Here is a 26195-nt window from a genome sequence, read left to right on the forward strand (position 1 = left end):
ACCACAAGTACTGGCACAGGTCTTTCTTGGATGTAGAGTTTTGAAAGTAGGATTAGTGATAAATATTTTATATTGGAAATCATTAGCTTCAAGGCAGCTTTTGGCTGGAAAGCTCTAGGTGGATTTTGATTTCCCACTTCCTATTCCCTGTCCTGCCTGCCCCCCATACACACCTAGGTGGCAGAGTCCACGTGTGCTGAGGACAGAATGTCCCGGCTGAAGGACAGACAACCTATCCGAGGTGCTTTTCCCAAGCATACAGATTCTACTCTGCAACCCGTAAGTCTCAGTCTGGGTTGTTGGCTCCCTGAGGGGGCAGGACCACCAACGCTGCCAGCAGGGGCTCAGGGCTCTCCAAGTGAGGGCAACAGTGGGCAGCTCTGGCCTTGGAGAGATTTTATACACCACCCAAAGGACAATCTGTGTAGTTGGAGGATACCTGTACTCTGTGGGAGGAAGCCTGCTTTGCCCGTTTTCTTCAAAGAAAACCAGACATGTCTCTAGATATGGAGACAGCTTTTCTTACTGGTTGGGGAGGGGGGCTCCAAAGGGTTTGCTGAGGTTGGCCTCAGCAGAGTGAACTCACCCCTTTGCCTGCCTTCTTACCTGGACTGTTCAACTGGAGGCAGATGCCGTCAGAAGCAAGAACCTTTCTGTTGTGGTGAAGCAGGTGACATCCCTCTCCGTTTCCTGTCTCCTGCCTTTGTGCGTTGGTGACTGACCTGGTTCCACTCTGTCCTAGGCTGGTACAGATTTCCATCCCTACTCTGGTTGGCACTCCGAGATAGACCCATCCTGGCCTTTCTGAAAACATGGGGACATAAAGATATTGTTGTATAATTAAAAGAGTGAAAAAAAAAATCAGTACCCAAGAGTCCATATTTAAAATATGAACAAAAAAAGCTAGCGCCGTGACTCGTCAGTTCAACGGTCGGATCTGTGGACCGTGGCTGAATCTCCCCTAATTCACTCGTCCTCAGCCCTGAGGCTCGTGCGAAGGGTAGACATCTGAGATATCTAGGGGGCCAAGCAAGCCATTCATTCTCCTCTCCTCATCCCTCAGGAGGAAAAGCCACTTTAATTGGAAGAATCACAAATTGCTGTGTTGAACCGAACCCATATAGAAAGTAGTCTTAGTAGAGAAACCCTTGTAGATTTTAGCTTAAATGGGCCTTTCAGTGATTTTGAATTATGATTCTTGTCACAGTATAAAGTAATTCAGCTTCTGAAGGTTTGTTTTTTTTTTAAGATTTTATTTCTTTACTTGACAGAGACTCAGTGAGAGAGGGGACACAAGCAGAGGGCGTGGGAGAGGGAGAAGCAGGCTCCCTGCTGAACAGGGGGCCCGATGTGGGGCTCCATCCCAGGACCCTGGGATCATGACCTGGGCTGGAGACAGATGCTTAACTGACTGAGCCACCCTGGTGCCCCTCTGAAAGTTTTTAAAAAGCATCTATTTATTCATAGAGCAAACGTTTACTGAGCACCTAGTTGGTGTCAGGCACTATGCGGGGTCCCGTGGCTGGCCCTGTAGCCAGTCAGGGACCATCCGCCCTTGCAGAGGGTCACTGCTTAGGGCAGAGAGCCAAGTAGGTGAACCCTTGCAGGAGAGAATATGCTCTCCTGCAATCATGGGTTGTATGGGTGGTGTAGCTAGAAGGACTCAGGACTCCTGGGAAGGTGTGTGGAGGCCAGGTGTCTGTGTTCAGACCTGGCAGGTGACTGGGAGTTAGCGAGCAGCAGGAGGACGGTGTTACAAGCAGAGGGACGTTAGTGGCAAATGCCCAGAGGTGAGAGAGAACATGGCGCCCACTTCAGGGACTGAACTTCATTGTTGGTGCTGGGGGGGATGGAGGGTGGGGAAAGGGATAAAATGGTGAGAACTTCTTCTGGAGAGACAAGCATGAGCGAGATGACCAAAGGCAGAGAGAACATGGTCAGAAATTTGGACTTTTGTCCTGAGGCCAATGGGGAGCCACTGAAAAGCTCTTAGCAGGGAAGTTACATGATCCAACTGACATTTTAGGAAGATTGCTTTGGCTTCAGGATGGAAGTGGGTTGGAGGTGGTGGGGAGAGTGTGGGTGGGAACCTGCTTAGGAAGCCATTGGAGGGATGTAGGTGGAGGTCTGGGAGCCTGAACCAGAGAGGAGAGGGGGCCGAGCGGGCAGAGGGAATATATTCGCAGCAGGAACCATCCATTAGACCGACTATGGGAGGGAGAAGGGGTGGTGGAGGGTGATCCCACGACTTCTGTGTGAGCAGATGAATGGAAGTTGGTGTGATTCTCCAGGAGGTGGGACACGAAGAGAATCAGACTGGGGGTGGTGGTGGGCTGGGTTGCCGTGGGGAGACGTAGTCACACTGGTTTTGGACAGCTGAAGCTCTAAATGATAACGTCCAGAAGGCAGGCAGCCCTTCTGAAGCCACAGGAAAGGATGGTGAGGCCCATCACCACAAACCTAGTACCTAAAGACGTAGGGCCAAAGGTGCTGGCCCAGGAGAATGGGTGCATGGAGCAGTGGAGACAAAGGCCTGGGACAGGACTTCTCAACGCCAGCACTGCTGACACCTGGGGCTGCGTAATTCCATGGTGGAGAGTGTCCTATGCATTACGGGGTGTTTAGCAGCATCTCTGGTCTCTACCAGTAGAGCTCCCTACTTGTGATAGACACAATTTCTTCTGGTCATTGCCAGATCCCTCCTGAGGCCTGAAACTGTCCTCTCTTGAGAATCATCGGCCTAGGACAAAATAATGAGAAACATGGATTTTTAGAAAATGGGAAGAACCTGAAAAGGAGAAAAGGAGGAACCTGGGAAGGAGACTGGGAAGCAATGGCCAGAGAAGAGGGAAGAAAATCAGGAGAGTTTGAGAAACTAGAAAGTATTTAGAGGGGGACGAGTGGGTCAGAGCTGTCAAATATGCTGAGAGGCTGGGGACGAAGATGAGGACCCCACCAGAGATAGGGTCAGGATGTGGCCCACACAGGAGGTGGCCTGAGTGGGGCAGTGGGTGGGGGGGGGGACAGAAATCAAGATGGCGAGGCTTTCCTGTCAGGAGTGTGGGGGGCAGTGGCTGGAGAGGGTGACTATGGACGGCACTTTCAGGAGGCGGGGCTGGGGACAGGAGACATGGCTCTGAAGGCGGTGAGGGATCCCAGGAGCTTTTGGTTAAGATGAGAGAGACTTGTCCCAGGGCCAGTGGTGCTGGGAGGGGTGGGTGATGAACGTGGGGAGAGGGGAGGGGGTGAAGCTGCAGGAGCGATGGAAGCAAAGGACAGGAGGGGAGGGGAAGCCAGACATGGGGGAGGGAAGCTGCCTCTGTCTGGTCCTGGGAGGGCAGGATAGGAAGCACAGAGGCTGAGGACATTCCCGTATGGAGGCTTCTGTTTACCAGAAAAGCAGATGAGCTCATTTGCTGGTGAGGCCACAGAGGTGTGAGTGAGCAGGGGAGTTGGAACAGCTGTTATTGGGAATGGGTGAGAGAACACAACGGAGAGACCAGAGTTTGGGGAGGGGGTGGCGGTGGAGGGTCAGAGCTGAGAGGCAGGTGAGGCTGGAGGCTGTGGCTTTACAGAGATGCCAACCTTCAGAGTCTGCAGCTTCCTCTAGCACAGCTCAGTTGCCTAGGGCTGGGGTTCCATGGAGGGACATCCGGCAAGGGAGCAGAGGCTGCTGATAAGAAGGGTTGACGGGATCACTGAAGAGTGTGAGCCCCTGAGGAGAAAGTGTGCCAAGGGGTCCCACTGTTCCTGTCACCCCACCAAGGACAGAGGGCCCCAAGGGAAGCATTACCAGTCCAGGGTCCTATGTGCTGTCTGTCCCACTCTGGAAGAGCCGGGGGGCAGAGGGGACTGGGGCCCATGTTAATCATTGGGCTATTCCTCATGTTTTCCCCATTTTATAAGATCAGTTCTGCTTCATGATCCAACTGGTTCACCCCTGTAGGTCACATCTAAAGACCCCACTGGCCAGAGGTGTAAGGGACTCATTCCATGACCTCAGCCTGTCGGATGACCCAAGTCAAGTCTCAACAGCCTGGCCACGTCCAGGGTTTTGTGCCCCAGTGCCTCTGTATTGAAGCCAGAGGGATTGTTCCAAAAGCACTAACCGTCAGGTGCCCGTTCACCACTTAAACCCTCCTGTGGTTTCCCATCACATCAAGAATGAAATGCAAACCCACTGTCAGGGTTTCCCTGGGCTTGGGCTCTGCTTCTTTTGGAGCTTATCTGGCGTACTCTCTGCCTCATAGCTGTACTGGCATCCACTGCTCAGTCCTCCTACCCCAAGGCCTTTGCATGTGCTGATTCTGCAGGCGGGGACTACTCCCCCATCTTCCCAGGACTGGCTCCTTCTCATCATTCAAACTGGCTCACATGCCATCTACTCAGAGGCTTCTCTACTCAGTGTCATGCCATTCAGAGCTGTCCTCCGCAGCCAGGCAATCCTGATCACATTTCTTGGCTTATTGTCTTTATAGCATTTACTATGGTTAAAATGACCTTGTTTTGTGTTTGCTCATTTACTGATCGTCTGTCTCTCCCATGGGAATGTCAGATCCCTAAGAGCAAGGACAACGTCTAGTTCCATGCTTTGCCCCTAGGGGGCAGCGCAGCTAGGATCACTTAGATGGTGAATGATACTTGGACAGTGTCTCGCACACATTCAACATCTGTGGGGGGGCGGTGCTGAGTTATTACACAGGATTTCCTAGAGTCCAACTGCAGCTGCTTTGGAATAATCACATTTCCTATGATATCACAAAGCTGTTTGAAGAGCACCCATGAGCATCTCGTCTTACTTCCAAAGCTCTCCTGGAGGGTGGCTTGGAGGCAGGTTCACTCAGGTGTGAACGAACGGTCAGTCTTCCAGAGGAGACTCAGCGCTGCCCTCCCGCCAGCGTCCCCTCCCCCAGCCTATTGTCGTTGCCCTGGGAGCACGCTGGAGACAGGGGCAGTTTGCCAGGAAACTTAGCTCCAGCCTTTTGCCGTCTAATTCAATGCATCCAAAGATCAACAGAAATATTACCAAATCAGAAGCTGTGCTCAAATCCAAAGCTCACAATTAGCGAAGGTAAAAGCTTCCTGAGCTGCGTTGGCACAAGGTCTGGAAACAGCCCTGAATGAAGCCACCTAGTGTCCGACAAAGGCAGTCGTTTCTACCCAAACGAAACTGGAAAGATCCGCCAACTGCAGTGCTCCATCTGGTGCACTGACTGGGTGTTCGGGTTCCAGCAGTCTTAAGTCCCAACACAGCCTTAGATGTGACCTGCCCTGCTAACTGAGGAGACACGGTTAAGGGGTGGAGATCGCTTCCCTCTGTTGGAGGGCTCGAGGGTGCTCCTGAGATTATCCAAAAAATGACGAAGAGCTGTACCATCCCCTGCACTCTTGACCGTGTGTATTGAGAATGCTTTTACCCTCCTAGATCATTCGTAGGAACAGAATCTGAATACTGGGAAAGCACACCTTGGGAGAGCCATTGATCCCTGAGAACCCAGGACTAGCATCTTGGGATGAACACCCGGTGAGGTGCCCCCTGGGCAAGTGTCTACACCCCCCCGACCCCGCTCATGCCCAGCACTGGTTCTGAGGGTCCCAGATCAGCCACGGCTCTGTTTCCCACCTGCCCACAGGACGAGACTGTGAACCCAGAGGCTTTGCGTGCTGGCCAGGGCTCTCACGTGGCTGCGAGTGTGCTTGCACCGAGCCGGGAGGGGAGGGCAAGGCATGCCTGCGGCAGCACGCAGCTGTTCGTGCTAACTCGTCAACCCTGCATGTGGGGTAGCAGTGGGAATTTCTTCCTTCAGTGGGTGGGAACGCAGTGTCCCCGGGGCTCTCAGGACAGCACTTGGGGTCCCAGGTGAGGAGTCCTAGCTGTTGGGTGTGGCCCACATTAGCTGGACTGAGTGGGGGGAGTTAGGAGAGGGACCAAGGCGGACCCCCTCCCAGGAGGGAGCACCGGGGGAGACCCTGCTTAATTGGCCTCCGGTTTGGGTTCATGTAGCTGGATTATTGCCCAGGCTGGGCCTTGTTAAACCACAGAGCCTGGTTCCTTTCCTTTGTCACACTGGGGAATGACCCTAGAGGAATGTGGAAACTAGATTAGCAACAAGGTTCAAGGTTGGGGAGAGCAGTTGCTCACATAAATCCCGGAGTGTGAAGGAGGGGTGGAGGCACTTTGTTATTTTATTCCATTTCCTTGTTTTCACTTTGTCCACTCTAGCCCCAACTGCACATAAGAAAAGGGGTGGCCTTCTCTTGTTTTTAAGCCAACAGATTACAAACTGGAGGGCAGGGATGCCACGTCCCCAGATAGGATTGGCACACAGCGATGGCATGGGGTGCCTGGTGGCATGGGGCAGTGACAGGCCAGGCAGCCTGGTTTCTTGCCCCAGCTCTGTGCAGTTACTGGGCCACTGGTGGGCTGTTATTCTGCCTGCCAGCCTCAGTCTCCTCATCTGTGAAATGGTCCTAACACCTGCCCTACCATCTCATAGGATGACTATGAAGATCATACTGACCAACTGCAAGGTGTCGGAGGTCTCGCCAAGGCTTCTGCTTCTTCTAGACCACTCCCAGGAAAGTGATCACCCAACTATGCTGTGATTCGGAGTACAGGGCTTTACAGTGTAGAAAGCCGGGATGTAGCTTCATGGTTTTCAGCCATTTTCCCTAACTGATGTCTGGGAACTCTGAAGCATTCAGGGCCCACCTGGTCTTCTGCGGACCCCCGGGATCCTGAGATCATGCTGTCACACCTGGGATATCACCCCACTTCACCCCTTGAACACTTTTAAGTCAGGAATGTCCCAGACAGGGGTAGACACCTAAATGTTTCAATCAAGCACCTGTCTGTCGATGGAAACTTTGCAGTAGGCTTCTTCAGGTAGGTGCCTCCCCTCGGATGTATCCATAGCCCTATCATCCGCATAACTTGTTCCCACCCAAGGGCCAAGGGCCAAGGGCCAAGGCCAGTCCCTTACTAAGGGATTTCATTGAAAATTCGAAGCCTAAGTTCTTGAGAAGCTATTACCCAGCCCTTTGTAGGAGGGGCTGTCGTCTTCTGGGACTCCAGAATATGAGCACTGATGAAGACATGTGTGCACTCAGGAGCGAGTGTGCTTGTGCACACAAACACACACACCCAAGGAGGGACTGTGGGGTGGGATCTGATTAGTAGCAGATTCCAAGAAGTTGATAGGAGGGAGGAAATTGGGAGGTATTTCCTACCTGTGACAGCACTCCTCTAACATCAGAGCTATTATTCAACCTATGCCTGTGGACATCTGATAGAAAGACATGCTGGAATCATCCATATTTTGCAGAGAAGACCATCCCTGTTAGGCACAATGGCTTATCTAAGGTCCAAACCAGGTAAGCATAGAGACTTGTGTCTGAAACCAGGTGTGTTTGCAAGCTGGGGCACTGGCTGCTCCCAGACCTTCCCTGGGGGCCTGTTCCGAGGGGTGTGTTGGGGTCACTGTGTACAGATGAGATGTGTCCTTGCATGCAGAAGGGGGAAGAGGAGATGGCAGACAGGAGCACTGTTCGTGTAGGGGTCCAACCAGGAGTGGGCCCCGGTTGGGGATCACAGGCAGTGATGTCACTGCCTGGATCACAAAGGCCCACAACTTATAACCCCTGCAACCAGGACACACACTCTAGTCCGGTGTCAGGGCTATTTAGATAGAAACGTCTGAGACAGAAAGATGTTTTCATCCTGTCTACGTACATCCCGGGGCTCTGGGAACCAGAACTCCCAGGAAAATTGCTTGTTCCCATGCTGTAGACATTGGCTGAAACCACCCCCCCGATGCCTCAACACATTTCGAGGGAGACGCCATAAGGTACTTACTACTGAGGAGACTAGGCGATGCCCACCCCTCTGAACCGTCCTAGGGAAGCCCCATCCCTTCCTCTGGAGTTTGAGGGGAGGAGGGATATGTGGGGGTTCCCGCCCATGGGCTGGAGGAGGGTGAGCACAGTGGATACCCTGGTGATCCCTTCTTGTTCACACCAATGTCAGGGTGGGCAGGGTACACCGGGGATTCCTGAGGTGCCTCTTAGCTGTGCCAGAGCACATCCAAGGCCCTGAAGCTGGGCCACGTTTCTCTCCTTGGGGGAGGGCTCTGCCACCTGGGCTGAGGTGTGTCTGGAATGGAGCGCCCTGGGTCTGAAGACCAGCAAAGGCCTCCAGACAGGGCTCTAAGGTCTCCGGCCTGGCTGCCGGGCACTGTCTTTACAGAACGCTCCAGAGGACATGGTGCAAGAGCTGAATGTTGACATCCCGTGCTCTCATTCCCCAAAGGACAAGAAGCCGCACACGGCCAACAGAGTCTGGCGCTGGCTCAGGGTGAGTGCAGGTGCTGGGGAGATGCGACCCCTGGGAATCCGATGCAGCACCAAGGGCCCCACTTACTAGAAGCCAGCCTGGCCTCCTAGAGTCCTGTACTCCTGTGAATCTGCATCCCATCTCTTCCCCAAACTGGCCCTCATGGTCCTGCCCACGCCTTGGACAGAAGTAGAGCCATTGTCCACATACTTATAGGAATATCATTAAAGAGACTTTAGACCAGATCTCATCCCGTTTATCTAGACTCCTTTTGCCCTGTGCTAGGCATTTTCCTAACTCGTGCTCCCAGGTGGCCCAACAGTACTTCCTCATGTTATACAAATCTTGCAAATGATCATTTGCAAGGGTGAGTTGGGAGACTCTGATCCAAAGGGATATGGGGCCCATGGTACTCTGTCTCTTGCTCTGTGCTTTTGTTTTGATGGAACACATCTTTGGGTCCCCTAGGGTCAGGAACAGGGGCCTCACTGCACTGCATGGTAGTCCAGAAGGCCAGTCATTTATCACCAGCATCGAGCCCTTTACAGGGGCAGGACTGGATATAATCCCCTTCTGTGGCCAATGAACAGTGCTGCATCCTACAGCCTCCGTGCCCTCCTATCCTAAGCCCTCTCACCTAAAACATCTGTGTTCTCATCTCAAGAATGAGATATGTTGGGTGCCAGGGTGGCTCAGTGGTTTCAGCCTCTGCCTGCAGCTCAGGTCATGGTCTCACGATCCTGGGATCAAGGCCCACGTTGGGGTCTCTGCTCAGCGGGGAACCTGCTTCCCCGTCTCTGTCTGGCTGCCTCTCTGCCTACTTGTGACCTCTCTCTGTCAAATAAATAAATAAATAAATAATCTTTAAAAAAATAAAAACAATGGGGCTATGTCATCAGAAATCACAGGATCCATGCCACTCATGCAGGGACGTGCTACCAATACTCCGCTCACAAAAGGACCTGAGATACTAGCAAGTTCAGACATCATTTTTTTCAATTCTTTTTTTTTTTTTTAAAGATTTTATTTATTTATTTGACAGAAATCACAAGTAGATGGCGAAGCAGGCAGAGAGAGAGAGAGAGAGAGAGAGAGAGAAGCAGGCTCCCCGCTGAGCAGAGAGCCCGATGTGGGACTCGATCCCAGGACCCTGAGATCATGACCTGAGCCAAAGGCAGCGGCTTAACCCACTGAGCCACCCAGGCACCCCTTTTCAATTCTTTGTATGGATACCAAGAACATATTCTCTTTTGCTTTAAGGTTTCTTTCTTTCTTTCTCTCTCTCTCTTTCTTTCTTTCTTTCTTTTAATTTTATTTCTTTATTTGACAGACAGAGATCACAAGTAGGCAGAGAGGCAGGCTGAGACAGAGAGGGGAAGTAGGCTCCCCACCGAGTAGAGAGCCCAATGCGGGGCTCGATCCCAGAACCCTGAGATCATGACCTAAGCCAAAGGCAGAGGCTTTAACCCATTGAGCCACCCAGACACCCCTTCCTTAAAGGGTTCTTAATTGATTGGTTGATGGATGGATTGAGAGGGAGTCCGGGGGAGAGTGGGGAGAAGCAGAGGGAGAGACAGAATCCTCAAGCAGACACTGCCCTATGGACACAGCCCTACGAGGAACGCAGCCTCAGGACATGGAGAGCATGACCTGAAGCAAAACCAAGAGCCTTAGGCTGAACCCAATGAGACACTGAGTCACCCGATTCTTTTTCGGACTCTGGGCTCTCTTGTCCCACCTCTTGCCGAAGTCCCTGAGATCTGGGGGCTCATTCTGCCCTCCAAGCCCCAACCCTCCTGGTGGCCACAGCACTGACTCATGTCTCCTCTGATTCACCTCAGGGGAAAAATGGCTCAACGAGGAAGAGGAATAAGACCTTGATAGTATGGAACACTCGTGCCAGTTCATTGGAGGCCATAATAGATTACCTGGTGACTGCCGTCATAAAACAAGATCTAAACTATGTTCACATGTTTCTCGAAATACATCGCACCCTTGCTACCACCCAGGAGGTGCTGGGCCTCCTCTTTGCAAGGTGAGCACCCTCCCCTGCCCCTAACTGCTCCATGGGATTTGGCCAATGCCTGGTTGTGAGACTTGGCAGGACCCCAAGCTTCCCCAAGCTTCCCTTGCTCCTAACTGGGGCAGAGGTATTATAGGGATTCAGTGGCGTCTTGTAGGGAAAGAACACTTGGTAGCCTGCGCCAGTGGAAAAGTCTGCTGTTGGGCCTGTGGGCATGCTCTTTGCTCACTCCTGTGCCCCTCATGATGAAACCTCTGCCTCATTCCTGACTCTCACTGTGATCTTGAGCTGGGCTCCTTTGCCACTGAAAGGGAGATCTGAGATTCCTTCTGGGGTCTGTGTGTGGGTGAATCCAGAGCAGGCAACCCTGAGGGTGAGCAGGGGCCAGGGCAACTCAGATGTCGGTGATGGGCTGGTTGGGGCCCTTTCATTCAGCAAGCATTCAGGAAGCCCCAGTAGGTGGAGGCGATTGTCTCGGAGCTGAATGGGATCCCTGCACAGAACAGACAGCACCCCAGGGCTGCAGGCTAGTCGAGGGTCAGGCGGTGAGAGCCAACATCCACAGACATCTCATGTGATGCCCCCTGGCCTCCTCTAGATTCGGACGCTATTACTCCACGTATGGCGAGGACGGCGGACACCAGGACCAGCGCGACATGTGAGTAAGCTTTGGCTGCTCCAGGAGGGCCTTCCCTCTCCAGCAGGGCAGTAAGGGTACTGTGAGTTCGAGGGGCTACTGGACCTTCACGCACACCTCTGTGATTCCTGCTTTACGGTAAAGGTCTGAGAGCTTCTACTGGAAACTGGGAAGGTGCCCTGTGGACCTGGGGTAGGTGTGTGAGCAGAGGGGCATGGAGGACAGCTTCAACCCCTGAGTGGGTCATGCTCCATCCCTGCCCCCTCCCAGCCCTCTCTCTGCCCCAATTCTGGGACCCAGAACGCAGGATTTAGGAACCATCACACAGCAGTCTGTTGGCACCTGCACTCGGTGCTCAGAGGGGGCTCAGGGAGAGTGGTGACCCAGTAGAGCCCAGGGAGCAGCAGCCATCCCACACCCTGTGGGAGGTGAGTGTCAGTGGAAACAGACCCACTCTCATGGCACCTAGTGACTGGGCAGAGGAGGTAACGGTGGAGGTATGGGGAGGGTCCTGGGAAGGCCTGGCTAGAGACAGAGTCCCTTTGTTCCCTCCTCGGTTGGATCTTCACGGAGCAGAGGCGAGTGCAGTGAGGGTAATTAAGAGGCCAGACACCACCCCTCCCTGGACACATGCAGTTGAATTCAAGTGGCTCGTGGGCAAGGAGACAGACTGAGGAGTGTGTCCAGCTCCCCTAAAAAGTCCAGAAATGCTCACCCCATTGATCAAGGACTCCCACTCCCAGAGGCTTTTAGCCAGCCCACCGTCTGGGAGCAGGCCTGTCTCAGGCAGGACTGCCAGGTCGCAGGTGGACAAGGAGTCTGACTGGTCTCGGACAGGAGCTGGAAGCCCAGGGGCCCAGGTTCCCACATAGGTTCCCTGGGATATTGGTTTGGATGCGTACCCTGTCCTCTGACTTCTCTGCCTCTATGTCTGTCCCCAGGGCCATCTATGCCATCCTGGATATGTGGGTGGAAAGGTATCCAGGGGATTTTGTGCAGCCTCCAGAGTATCCCAACTTGCATGCTCTACTGGCCTACCTGCAGGTCAATGCACCTGGCTCGGACCTGCTGCGCCGTGCCCAGCTTCTGCTGCCAGAAAGGCAGAGCGCTGAGACCACAGAACCAGAGGCTGGGGGTGAGGAGGACTGGGGTTGACTGATGTGGGCCTGAGGAGGAGGCAGGGTGGGCCACCCTGAGGAAGCCTCCGTAGATTGTAGTTGGGCCGAGAGGAGTGAGTTATCTCAGATCCCTGTCCCCATGGGGTTCTGTTGGGGACACCTTCCAGGGGCTGGGTCTTGAACACAGGCCATGCTGAGTGGTGGGGAAAGGGAAAGGCGAGAGGGAAGTCAATCAAGCTGATGATGCTTTCTCTTCTTGGAGCTACATCACCGGCCCCAGAGCCAGATCAGGATGAGTCTCGGGAAGTTGTTCCAGCAGCCACTCTGGCACCCGCTGCACCTCTGGGGCCTGAGCTGGTCCCCGCCATCCCTGCTGCAGCTGCTCACTATGGGATAGGAAGACCAGTGACCCCCCCTGACCCGTTGGGGCCAGGGCAGATGGTCGTCAGGGCCCTCGTTCACTTCTCTGCCACGGAAGAGCCACAAGGCCTTTTGACTTTCCTGGATGACCAGCAGGGTCCTGCCCCCGAGCTGCCGCCCCCTGCCTCCGTGGAGCAAGCAGGCTCGGTCCCCGAGCTGCCGCCCCCTGCCTCCGTGGAGCAAGCAGGCTCGGCCCCCGAGCTGCCGCCCCCTGCCTCCGTGGAGCAAGCAGGCTCGGCCCCCGAGCTGCCGCCCCCTGCCTCCGTGGAGCAAGCAGGCTCGGCCCCCGAGCTGCCGCCCCCTGCCTCCGTGGAGCAAGCAGGCTCGGCCCCCGAGCTGCCGCCCCCTGCCTCCGTGGAGCAAGCAGGCTCGGCCCCCGAGCTGCCGCCCCCTGCCTCCGTGGAGCAAGCAGGCTCCGCCCCAGAGCTGCCGCCCCCTGCCTCCGTGGAGCAAGCAGGCTCGGCCCCCGAGCTGCCACCCCCTGCCTCCGTGGAGCAAGCAGGCTCGGCCCCAGAGCTGCCGCCCCCTGCCTCCGTGGAGCAAGCAGGCTCGCCCGCAGAGCTGCCGCCCCCTGCCTCCGTGGAGCAAGCAGTCTCGGCCCCAGAGCTGCCGCCCCCTGCCTCCGTGGAGCAAGCAGTCTCGGCCCCAGAGCTGCCGCCCCCTGCCTCCGTGGAGCAAGCAGGCTCGGCCCCAGAGCTGCCGCCCCCTGCCTCCGTGGAGCAAGCAGGCTCGGCCCCAGAGCTGCCGCCCCCTGCCTCCGTGGAGCAAGCAGGCTCGGCTCCCGAGCTGCCGCCCCCTGCCTCCGTGGAGCAAGCAGGCTCGGCCCCCGAGCTGCCGCCCCCTGCCTCCGTGGAGCAAGCAGGCTCGGCTCCCGAGCTGCCGCCCCCTGCCTCCGTGGAGCAAGCAGGCTTCGCTCCAGAGGAGCACCTCATGCTTGCTACAACCAGAAAGCATGTCTTTCCCATCCCCCTCATTGCTTTTTTTGTATTTCTTCTCTTTTGTGTGTATGTATATAATTACATACTAGATTTAATTAAAGATAGAATTTGAGTTTACATAACATTTTACTCGCATTCTTTGCAGTGGGATATGGAGGTCTCATTAGGTCCATTCAGGGTGTTGCACAACCATGTCGTTCTATGACGTTTCCATCGCAGAGACACCGGCGCTCCTCATCGCTCACTGGTCTGTCCCTCACCCAGTCCCTGTAACCGCTGCTCTGCTCTCTGTCTCGGCCACTTCACCTCGACTTGGATTTTCCTCTGCTGGAATCCTACAATATGGCCTTCTCTGTGTGTCTGCAGAACATAAGTGTGATTCCCCTCTTTGCAAACTTTGTTATACAAATAACATTTTATTACATAGGAATGTTCCTGAAAGAACAAAGATCACGGGAAGCCCCCAAATGAACTATTTTCATTCTGAGCTAGGTTTCCCATTTAGAAGCATGCCTTGAAAAGCAGAAACCATGAGAGAAATGTCTGGGTCCATGAGACACCTTTACATGCTTTCATTTTTCTGGATAGTCTACGTTTCAACTATTCTAATGGGCATGTTATCAAGTATTAAAATTATATCTAAATATTCTCCTCTTGCTAACAAGTTAGGTCATAAAAGAGTTCTTTAGGCTTTATCCAGACTATGTTTATTTAGTAAATAATGATTTAAAGATGAAAAAAAGAAGGCATGTTCCTTCTACCAATGAATAATCCCCTATAATACACGGCATCCTTCTTCTCTGCCTTACCCTTTAAATGTAGTGTGTGTGTGTGTGTGTGTGTGTGTGTGCGCGTGTGTGCACATGTGCTCACATGTACGTGACAGAGTGGGGCAGGGAAGGTTCCGGGGCTGTGCTCTTGTTCTTCCTTATGTCCCCTCAGTGGACAGACACTGTCCCTCTGTCCCCTTGGGCATTCTCAGTGACAGCATTCTGGAAACCCCTCTGTTGAACAACTAATTCATTTCCAGTTCTTTGACTCTCATAATGTAAGCAATAAGCACGTCTGTGCCATAAATGTCTGTTTCTTTAGGAATGATTCCTGTAAACACCAACACTGGAACACGCTTTACCCACATTTTTAGGGGACTGGCTGCTGGCTCCTTTATGCTGTCTTCATTAGGAAGAAGCATTGCTTTGGAGGGATCCAGGATTCTATAGATGAGACCTGAAATCATGAGGAGGACAAGCCAGCAGTGATGACGTCGGGGCCCTGGGAGTGACCATAGAGCATTGGGGAGGCTGCCCACAGCGCCCTCATATGTCCTCTCCCAGATGCTCCCCTGCCCCGTGTCCTGGAACACACCTCACCCATGCCCTGTCTGGTGACACGCTCCAGCCACTCCAGCCCCCCGGGCTCAATCACCCAGACTCTCACTGGCGCAACCAGACCCTCCTCCAGGCCAGCAGAGGGGCACAGGCCAGGCCACTCCTCTCGGCTTGCTCCCTGTCCTTCCTGGCTGAACCCCATCCTCTCAGGGACGAACCTCCAAGGACAGTGCCGGTCAGTGGGTGACAGACAAGTGTTCATGCAGATGGAGTTTTAGTGGCAACAGCAAGAGCCACATGAACTGTGTGAGCAAGAGAGGCCTTTACAATGCACGTCGGCTGCTCATGGAAGCTGCAGGATGGACAGAGCCTCAACCAGGGCCTTTGGCACTGGACAGAGCTCATCCACACCCTCAGGATCTTCTGGCTGTGACCCCCTGACCCTGCCAACCCCAACCTTGGTATCCCTCAAGTTAAACTTGTGTGAGAGAGGGGGCCGGGCTTCCTGCTGACACCCCTCCTCTCCCACAAAGTCGGGTAAGGGGGAGTCCCCTTGATCTGACGCTCTAATAGAGGTCGTCGTCAGTAACTCCTGTCTTGCCCGCCAGAAGATGGAGCTAACCAGGCACACAAGATAGATCCTCAGAGAGAGGACATTTGGGGCTCTCCCTGCAGGAAGAGAGAGAAACACCAGCGAGTGGGACTCAGTGAGAAAGGGGAGCTCTGAGCACTAGGGGAGGGGCTGCCGTGGGCTGTGCGCTGCCTTACTGGTCAGGGGCTCAGGCTTCGTGTTGGCTTGCAGGGAGTGCCCAGGCTTCATCCCACCAACAGGTCCATCAAAAACCAAACTGACCTCCATCAAACATTTTCAACTCCAGCCACGAAAAGGCTCTGGGGCCCTGGCAGTCAAGGAGGCCTAAGGCGCTATGTACCAATGGTTCCACAGTGGGGGAAGAGTGGGACAGGCGTGATGGAACTGGGGGCAGCTCATTTCCCTGCTTTGGGGAGAAAGAGCCCCATCACAAGGCACCCCAATATTTGTTCTAAAAACAGGTGGCAGCACAGCGGGCTCCAGCTTGCCAGTCTCCACACGGAGGACTGTCCATGTCCAGGACACTAGCTCTGGGGGACGTCCTGCCCCAGGGCTGGCCTGGGTCTGATGGGTGAGCACCAGTGTAGTGGGATCCCATACTGGCGGGCAGGAAGGCTTTCTGGAAGGACGACTGGGTCAGGGGAGTCTGGATTGGCAGGCTGAAGGGACACAGTAGGGCAGAGGCCCAGAGCCCATGACGGCAACGTGCTCCCAGGGGGCTACTCTGAGCAGGTCAAGCTGAGGATTACTGAGTATCTTTTGAGAGCATGAATCATGACAGTCAATCCCCCTAACAAGCCCATGAGGAAGGGCAAAATGCTGTCTCTGTTGGACTCCGAAGGAAACCAAGGCTTTAAGAACCTGCCCCTCTCCATGCTCCCCATTGAGTCATAGGCAGGATTTGAACGCAGGGCTTGCCAGGCTTGTGGGCCCAACCTCACAAGAAGGTTGCGTCCAGATGCTTCAGAAGGGACTTCTCAACTCTGAGGTTCCATGAGCCTTTGTACCCAGGGAGAAACCTCCTCCTGCCCAGACACAGGCTGGCTGGGACTGGGAGAGTCCTCAGTGCCAAGGCACAGCGTCGTCAGACAACAGACCCAGGCCAAGCCCCAGTCAGAGGTGGCACCACTGCCCCTTGAGTTCAGGGAAGTCTCCAGGCCGGGGGTTGGATGTGGAATTTTGTTTCCAGCGAAACAGACTGCCCGAAAACAGGGACGTTTTTTCCCAGCTGAAAACATCTCCCTGTTGAGAGAACATTCCTGGAGAGGTGACTGGCTGTAAACACATCCCTCAGTCAGTCTGTGTCACGGCTGACTTTTAAGAGAATGGATTCTGCTGCGGGGTAGGGCAGCAAAGACCACAGGCTGAGGGCTACGGAGTAGATGCCGGACAGCTGGGGTGTCCCCGGGCTGTTCAGTTTGAGGATGTCACTCACATAGCTGCTGGCATCTGTCCTTGCTGATAAGTCTTTTGTCAGTCAAAGTGCTTTTCAGTGTTTTGAATACCTCTCTGTGCGTGTGATGTTCTGTCATCGGGCTCCACTATGTCCATATGTGGACTTATCTGTATCTATACTGCTTAAGACCTTGTGTGTCCCTTCAGTCTAAATGCTCACCTTTGCTTTCTCTTTGCTTTGCTTTTCATCATTGTAACTATATCTTACATTCAAAAGAGTGCTTAGACCGTGTGAGTAAGGAACCCAGTCCCTGTGTATCCACCACCAAATTAAGAGCCAAACCTTCTCCGGTATCTTAGAAGCCCTTGTGTGCTTTTCTCTGATCACACCCCTTTCCTCCCTACGAGAGGTACGCATCGCGTGAATTTTAAGTCAGTAATTCCCTTCTTTTGCTCAAAGGGTGCAAGGGTCTACCACCATTTTATGTGTTTCTACACATTTTTTAATTTTATGTATTATTCTACTTGGTATTATTGGAATCCTATATTCTCTATTCTTCTATGACTTGCTTTTTTCGTTCACCATTTAGCTTTTGAGCTACATCCTTATTAATGCATGCAGTTCTAGTGCGTTTATTTTAAGCAAGTATATGGACTTCCATTATATAAACCTCCCAGCAAATAAATGCTTGTAGAGTGAGTGGACAAGTGAATAAACTTACCTTCACACATTGCCCCACTTTTGACAACCGTATTTTGCTCTCTCATGTGATCTTTTCCCAACCGTGGCCTCCAGCACAACTCCTCCGTCTTGCCCAGCCCCGTTCCTCAACTGGCATCTGACCCAGCTTCTCTCCACTATAATAAATCCCTGAGCTTTATTTCATTTTAAATCAAAGTTATACTTCTTTGGGCAATCTTTGTGATTAATCAATGAGCTAGTCAATTACTTTTAAAAGAAGACTGTAAGGAGCATGTGACTAGGTGCCTATCTAGCAAGATATCCCCAGTGGATGGACTCATCTACTAGAATACATCAAATATTAAGGACACCCACTCCACTGGTAGCTTTCACCTTGAAAGCTCTTCCTTCTATTGAGCTGAAACTCCCTCCCAGCACATGCACCTTGGATGGTTATTCTGCATCCTAAAGACGCAGGCAAGGAACCTATCCCCACGTCAACTCATCTACTCAAATGCCTGTGAAGTATAAGGAGTCCCTTTTGTCCCACTTCCCTCTGTACACACTCAATCCAACTCAAGATCTTCCCTTTTCTGCGTTCACAATTTTTTCTTCCTTTTTCATCATTTCTTATTTAATATGATTTCTAAGTTCTCTCAGTTGGCTGATCACTGTCCTCTGAACTCCCTCCTATCTATCAATATGACATATGATATGATCTCAGGAAATGATTCCCCTGTCCCCTGTTCCCAAGTCTCATGACTTGCAGCATTTATAGTCTGTATCAGTGCCTTGTGACACATGGTAGACTATTTTAGATGTAAACATACACAAGAAACAGTGGAACACCAAGTAATTCCTCTATAGCCACACCTTGGACATCCTGTGCAGTATATAGATCTGGGGAAGAAACAAGCATTAGAAAATCCTAAAAGTTCTATGCTGAACAGCCACGATGAAGTTCAGGCTCCCTGTTCTAGGTGAATTTGCTGTCTAATAAAAATTATTTAAAAGGAGATGAAAAGTAAGAAAAACCTGAAAAAATAAACAAAAGCCTACAAAATAAAAATACAAAGAATGCTACCTAGTGATTTCCCTGAGCTCTGCAGCTTTGCAGCCCTCTCTGATCAGTGAACTTGAGAGGGGTGAGCTGTTCCTGATGGCCTTCTAGGGGAGGGGCTCTTGCCCTGATCCTCAGGTGGACTTCCCCTGGTGCAACTGCAGCTGGCCCAAGCAGCAGAGACGGGCCCTGGGTTCCAGTAAGTGCCGCTGTTTTACTCCCTGCAGACTTGCAGCACCGATGGCTGAGGTGAATGTCACCGCACCCTGCTCCCTACCCCGGAGCTGAAAATTCACACCCAGCTCTTCAGTGAGCCTGCACAGAAAAAAACATTCCACCGGTCTTATCTCCTCGGATTCTGTCAGAACTCTGGGTTCACCCTGCCAGGGACGAGGCATTTTTATCTCAGGCACGTGACTGAGTTCCAATTCCAATTGTTTTGTTTTGTTTTATTTTTAAAGATTTTATTTATTTGAGTGAGAGAGTGCATGAGAGCGGAGAAGGTCAGAGGGAGAAGCAGACTCCCCATGGAGCTGAAGCCCTATGTGGGATTCGATCCCAGGAATCTGGGATCATGACCTGAGCTGAAGGCAGTTGCTTAACCAGCAGAGTCACCCAGGAGGTGGGAACCACCCACTCCAGGTTCTATGGATTCCAGTGACACAGACCAACACCAGACCTGCGAGGTGTCAGAGGTCTCACCAAGCTCCTGCTTCTTCTGGACCTCTCCCAGGAAAGTGATCACCCAACTATGCTGTGATTCGGACTACAGGGCTTTACAGAGTAGAAAGCCAGGACGTAGCTTCATGGTTTTCAGCCATTTTCCCTAACTGATGTCTGGGAACTCAGAAGCATTCGGGCCCCACCTGGTCTTCTGGGGACCACCGGGATCTTGAGATCATGCTGTCACACCTGGGATATCACCCCACTTCACCCCTTGAACACTTTTAAGCCAGGAATGTCCCAGACAGGGGTAGACACCTAAGTGTTTCAATCATGCACCTGGCTGTCGATGGAAACTTTGCAGTAGGCTCCTTCAGGTAGGTGCCTCCCCTTGGATGTATCCATAGCCCTATCATCCGCATAACTTGTTCCCACCCAAGGGCCAAGGGCCAAGGGCCAATGGCTAAGGGCCAAGGTCATTCCCTTACTAAGGGATTTCACTGAAAATTCGAAGCCTAAGTTCTTGAGAAGCTACTACCCAGCCCTTTGTAGGTGGGGCTGTTGTCTTCTGGGACTCCAGAATATGAGCACTGATGAACACATGTGTGCACACAGGAGTGAGTGTGCTTGTGCAAGTTACTAATTCATTAATATATTTGGCTGCTCTCAAGTTGGAGGTATAAATATTTGTATCTGTTAGAGCTTGTTGGATAGACCCCTTTATTATAATACAGTACTCTTCTTCATCTCTTACTACAGTTTTTGGTTTAAAATACAGTTTTTCTGATGTAAGTATGGCTATTCCAGCTTTGTTTTGATGTCCACTAGCATGATTCATTAGCATGGTGTCCATTAGCCTGGTCCTCCAGCCCCTCACTTTCAGTCTGGAGGTGTCAGTTGGTCTAAAATGAGTCTCTTGTAAGCAGCATCTTGGTGGTTTTTTTTTCTTTTTTAATCCATTCTGAAGCCGTGTGTATTTTGATTAGAGCATTGAGCCTATTTACATTCAGAGTAATTACTGATAGATATGAATTTACTGCCATTGTATTACTTGTAAAATCGCTGTTCCTGTAGATTGTCTGTGTTCCTTTTAAAAATGGTTTAAAAAGTTCCTGTAACTTTTGTTATCTATTTCCTGCTTTAAAATCCCTTTTAGTATTACTTGCAGAGCTGGTTTAGTGTTCATGAACTCCTTTAGTTTTTGCTTATCTTGAAAACTCTTTTTTATCTTTCCCTCCATTCTTAATGATAGCTTTGCTGCTTGGCTGTGTTATTTTTCCCAGTCAGCGTGTTGAATATATCATGCTGCTTATTTCTGGCCAGCTATGTTTTTGTGGACAGGTCTGCAGCTAACCTTATGTGTCCACCCTTGTAGGTTAAGGACCTTTTGCCCCTTGCTACTTTCAGAATTCTCACCTTATCTTTTTTGTTTTGTGAGTTTCACTCTAATATATCTTGGTGTTGACCTGTTCTGTTTGGGTTTTGAGGGGAGTTCTCTGTGACTCTTGGACATAAATGCCGGTTTCCTTCCCCCGATTAGGGAAATTGTCTGCTATAATTTGTTCAAATAAACTTTCTGCCCCATTTTCACACTTTTATTCTTCTGAGACTCCTGTGATACAGATAATATTGCACATTGTTGAATCACTAAATTCCCTAAGTTTGTATTCATGATGTTTTCTTTCCCTCTTCTTTTCAGCTTTGTTATTTTCCATAATTTTCACTCTGTATCACCTATTTGGTTCTCTGCCTCTTCCATCCTCATTGTGATTACATCCAGTTGGTTCTGCCTCTCAGCTATAGCATTTTTATTTCAGCATGACTAGTTTTATCTCTGCAGTGAGGATTTCTCTGGTGTCTTCTATGCTGCTTTGAAGCCCAGGTAGTATTCTTATGACTGTCATTCTAAATTCTTGTTCAGATATATTGCTTATATCTGTTTTGAGAAATCCCTGGCTGTGATTTCTTCTGCTATTTCTTTTAGGGAGAATCCCTCTGTCTTGTCATTATGTCTAGGTTTCTGTCTTTTGCATGTCATGAAAGAATGTTATGTTTCCTGCTCCTAAGAGGAATACTATATTAAGAAGGGATCACACACTGTCCAGGGTCTTGCACTTCAGGAAGTGTTTCTGTTGGATGGGGTGTGCACTCTGATGTTGTGTTTTGGCTGCCCTTTTCCACAGGTCAGTTTGCTCAGACTTCCTCCTTGCTTGCAGTGGGAGGTGGTTGAACCTTTCACTAGGTGTGCTTTGATTTGTTTGTTGAGATAAGCCTAATTAAAAAAAAAACTAAAAAAGAGGGGGCTGATCTAAGAAAAGAGAAAAGGAAAAGGAAGAAAAAACAGACAGACAAACAACTATAACCCTGATTCCAAATAATGAGAAAGAAGGAAGGAAAAGGGGGGGTGGGAAGGCTGATCCTACAAAGGCAAAAAAGAAACAAACCAACAAATGAACAAAAACTATAAGCCTAATGCCAAAGGAATAAGAAAATAAAAATAAAGAAATAAAAGAATTCTTAAGAAAAGAAAACCTGGTCCTATTTCCACCAGAACTGAAGCTGATGCTTTAGAGCACTCTGTGATTAGTAGACCTGGTACATGTGGGGCAGCGTATGTTGTTCTGAGGGAGAGGCCCCCTGTGCTGGTTCACAGTCAGACCTGCCTTAGGAAACATGCCCCTGCTGGGTGCACAAGGGCAGGGTTTGATGTAAGGGACTCCAGCCTCCCCTGGAGGTTCTGTTTCTCTCCTAAGTCCAACCATGGTGGTGGGGGGAAGGGAATGTGTGGAAGATCCTATCACCCCACCCTCTCAACCTGGGGGAAAACTCACTGCTGCTACTGTTTAGGAGGCCCTGATAAAAAAGTGAACAACTTCTTCTCCTGTGTTCCAGGCTTTCATCCTATCACTGCACCTCAAGTTCCCTGTGCCTGGCCATCTGCACACCCTATGCCACAGTTATGTGTTTTCTCTTTGTCCCATGGCTGGTATTGAAAACTCCAAATCTTTAAGGACCCAGCAAGGTGTGGACCTGCTTCTCTCCCTAGGAGGAGAGGCTTGCAGCTTGCCCAGCACCATTCTGTCCCATAAAAGCAGTCACACAGAGTGGAGTCTGTTGGGCCCCACAGTGGAAAGCTGTGACCAGCATATCTGCCCTCTACACATGCTTCTGTCCCCTGCTGCTAAACAGCCACTCAGTGGCTCCTAGGGGGCCTTTTGTCCTCAGAAAAGCAAAATCCCTCTTCCACATGTACTCCAGGAGGGGGACTGATTTCTCTCAGTGTCATTCAGGGGATCCCCTCCCCCCAGCATATTGCAGGAACCCTATATGCTGTTCTTTCTCCTGCCCTCTCCCTCTCTCCCTGGCTTCACTCTAAAAAAATGGCTCCCTCCCTTTCCCAGCACCACAGCTTTTCTCTCCCCTAGTTCATAGCTCCAAACCTCACATCTGCCACTTTCCCTCCAGTTATGCAGATTATTTTCTTAATCCTCAAATCTATTTCCTAGTTGTTCAAAATGATTTGATGTTGAGCTCCTCTGTTTGAGGGATAAAGCAAACCCAGGGTCCCCCTGCTACTCTTCCAATTTTATCTTTCTTCTCAGTGACCTCTTCTAATTGAGCATATTTAAAAGTGCACATAATCATTTTCTGCATACTTTTTCCCCACTCTGTACCGCTGTTGATGCTACTGTTAATTCACTTGTTCAATCATTAATTAAACATATATTGAATGCCTACTATGTCCTAGGCCCTGAGGGTACAGTAGTGAAGTAAACAAATTAACAAATATTTACCCCTCAGGGAACACATCTGTAGTGGAAAAGACAAAGCAAATAAATATGTTGTGTGTCTGATATAAATTCTGTGGGGAAAAATAGAGGAGGGAAGAGGACTAAGGAGAGCCAAGATGTGGATAGGGTTATAATTCTAAGTGGGATGCTCAGGGAAGCCATCACTATAGCGTTACCATTTGGGCAAAGATCTGAGGTGGTGAGGGAGCAAGCCATGGGGACATTTGGGGAATATTTTTCCAGGATGAAGGAACAGCAGTTGCCCATTTTGAAGCAAGAGTATGTCTCGCACTTTGGGAAAACTGAGGTAGGAGCAATAGGAGAGAGGTCAGAGAGAGAGAGTTTATAGGCAACCATGGTTGTGTTGTCCTACCTATTTTCTTAAAAATTGGTAACTATCCTTCACTACTTAATCTTTTTCCTTTTTTTCTTTCCTCTTTAACTCTGGTAAGTCACCAATTGTTAGTGATCCTAACCCTCTTCAGTTCAGACGTTTATCATTGGTCACCCAATTGATCTACTGCTAGCTGCACACTTGATATTCAGCACCCATTCAAGAGCTATTTTTCAAACACTGTCTGTATTGCAGGGCTGCACTAGGTATTGTAGATACACAGGCCATCAAGCTTGCCCTTAGAAAATTCACAGTATCTGGAGAGAAAATCAACAGGCAGTTGGTCACGTGACAGTGAAGTAAGTGCTTTGAGAAGGGAAGTACAAGCAGACTAAGTACCATATGGTAGATGGGTAGCTCCAATTTTTGAGGGTTAGTGCAAGCTTTCCAACAGAAATTATCTTCCTGTTAAGCTCTAAAAGATAAGTTGAAGAGTTAGACCCTCAAAATGAAAAGAAAGAATTTCCAATCAAAGGGACCACTTGTACAAATGCCCAGAAAAGAGAGCCGAATGTGGTTTAGTGTTACCAGATAGAGGACAGAAGAGGATGACTCAAAATCAAGCTGGAGAAATACAAAGGAGCCAGATCATGTATGATCTCTAGAGGCCCTTTTAGGGTGTTTGGTTAATCCATCTGTTACCAACATCATCAGTTTCAAACTTGAATATAATACATAGTTTATCTCCGAGAACTGAAACCCACCAATGATTCCTTAGTGGCTTTGTGCTGAATTCAAGCTGTAACAGGCACACGTGAGGTTCTTTAATCTGCCTTTGCCTCTTCAGCCTCAGGTCCCACAAGCCCCACTCTTACTTTATACACCAGCAGTGCGGGACAGTCTCCAGGACCAGAGAAGTCTCCAGGACCTACCAAATGCTTGGAATGCTCTTTGGCCCTTCCCAATCTCGTGAATTCATGTTTATCTTTCAAAAATAATCTCAGAGGTCATCCCTTTTTTTTTCAATATTTATTTATTTGAGTTAGAGTGAGCGAGCCTGAGCAGAGGGGCAGAAGGAGAGGGAAAGAAAAACTCAAGCAGACTCTTCACTTAGTGCAGAGTTTGACACAGGACTCCATCCTTCAACCCCAAGACCATTAGCTGCCCTGCAAACAGGAGGTGGGTATTCAACTGACTGTGCCATCCAGGTGCCCCTCAGAAGTCATTTTCTATACGAATCTTCCCCAGAAAATTCAAACGAAGTTAATCCTTTACTCTTCCATGCTACCACCCCACTTCTGTTTGATCTTTTCATTGCAATTGCCTTCATCTGTAACAGGTTGTTTATATATTAAACTTCTCCATTGGTTTGAGCTCTTTGAGGGTCTCTGGGTTTGGTTTTGTCTGTGTATCCTTAGCCTGACAGTTAGCCACACTTAATAAGGCTCGGTTAATTTACACTAAAGAACAATGAGAATTATCTATAGGAAAGAATGAACACTAATTTATAGCTCATTTAAGTCACACAATTGTGATAGAGCTCAGCATATCTTAGCAAAGGAATCACAGACTTTTTTTTAATTCTTAAATTCAGTTCAGTTAGCATATACTGTATTACTATTTTTAGGAGTAGAATTTAGTGATTCATCAGTTGCATATAGCACCCAGTGCTCATTATATCAGGTTATGTCCTTAATGCCAATCACCCAATTACCCCTTCCCCCCACCAACCTCCCATCCAGCAACATTCAGTTTCTTTTCTAGAGTTCAGCCTTTCTTATGGTATGCCTCCTTCTCCATTTTCATTTTGTTTTATTTTTCCTTCCCTTCCCTTATGTTAATCTGTTTTGTTTCTTAGATTGCACATATGAGTGAAATCATACAGTATTTGTCTTTCTCTGACTTACTTCACTTAGGATAATACACTGTAGTTCCATCCATTGCAAAAGGCAAGATTTCATTCTTTTTGATGGCTGAGTGATATTCCATATAACACATGCACACTCACATAACAAATCTTTATCCATTCATCTGTTGATGGACATCTGGGCTCTTTCCATATTTTGGCTATTGTAGGTATGGCTGCTACAAACACTGGGGTGCAGGTGGTCCTTCAAACCACCATGTTTGTATCCTTTGGTTAGATACCTAGTAGTGCAATTTCTGGGTCATAGGGTAACTCTCTTTTTAAATTTTTGAGGAACCTGGGTGCCTGGGTGGCTCAGTGGGTTAAGCCGCTGCCTTTGGCTCAGGTCATGATCTCAGGGTCCTGGGATCGAGTCCCACATTGGGCTCTCTGCTCAGCAGGGAGCCTGCTTCCTTCTCTCTCTCTCTCTGCCTGCCTCTCAGTGTACTTGTGATTTCTCTCTGTCAAATAAACAAATAAAATCTTAAAAAAAATAAATTTTTGAGGAACCTCTATACTGTTTTCTGGAGTAGCTCTACCAGTTTGCATTCCCACCAGCACTGTAAGAAGGTTCGCTTTGCTCTGCATCCTCACCAACATTTGTTGTTTCCTAAGTTATTTATTTTAGCTATTCTGACTGGTGTGAGGTGGTATCTGGTGGTGGTCTTGATTTGTATTTCCCCGTTGGTGAGAAATGAGCATTTTTTCATGTGTCTGTTGGCCATTTGTATGTCTTATTTGGAGAAACATTCATGTCTTCTGCCCATTTCTTGACTGGAATTTTTGTTTGTTGGGTTTGAGTTTTGTAGGTTCTTTTTAGATTTTGGATACTAGTCCTTTATTTGATATGTCATTTGCAAATACCTTCTTCCATTCCATAGATTGCCTTTTAGTTTTGTTGACTATATCCTTTGCCATGCAAAAGCTTTTTATCTTGATGAAGTCCCAGTAGTTCATTTTTGCTTTTGTTTGTCTT

At 50.0% G+C, this 26195-nt stretch overlaps 3 protein-coding genes across 7 annotated transcripts in view; 1 reads left to right on the top strand and 2 right to left on the bottom strand.

The window, feature by feature from the left end:
• LOC309848512 (uncharacterized protein) overlaps positions 1-13590 on the top strand; it is a 321975-nt gene extending 308385 nt beyond the window's left edge. For 2 of the 3 annotated variants that reach the window (XM_082700202.1, XM_082700201.1), the window contains 7 exons: positions 7178-7374; positions 7790-7847; positions 8246-8353; positions 10174-10367; positions 10954-11013; positions 11934-12127; positions 12373-13590. In XM_082700202.1, coding sequence (XP_082556328.1) covers positions 8261-8353; positions 10174-10367; positions 10954-11013; positions 11934-12127; positions 12373-13580 — 1749 coding nt within the window. In that variant the 5' untranslated portion in view covers positions 7178-7374; positions 7790-7847; positions 8246-8260 and the 3' untranslated portion in view covers positions 13581-13590. Of the gene's footprint in view, positions 1-6789; positions 7375-7789; positions 7848-8245; positions 8354-10173; positions 10368-10953; positions 11014-11933; positions 12128-12372 lie in introns of those variants that run through there. The other variant, XM_082700203.1, reaches the window with a different exon arrangement.
• Positions 1-26195, bottom strand: part of MTMR6 (myotubularin related protein 6) — an 821484-nt gene that overhangs the window by 406411 nt on the left and 388878 nt on the right. The gene's annotated exons all lie outside the window — the stretch shown is intronic.
• LOC309848517 (ral guanine nucleotide dissociation stimulator-like) overlaps positions 1-26195 on the bottom strand; it is a 729203-nt gene that overhangs the window by 304554 nt on the left and 398454 nt on the right. The gene's annotated exons all lie outside the window — the stretch shown is intronic.

The sequence above is a fragment of the Mustela nivalis genome, assembly GCF_964662115.1.
Source record: "Mustela nivalis genome assembly, chromosome: 15".
Lineage (NCBI taxonomy): Eukaryota > Metazoa > Chordata > Mammalia > Carnivora > Mustelidae > Mustela > Mustela nivalis.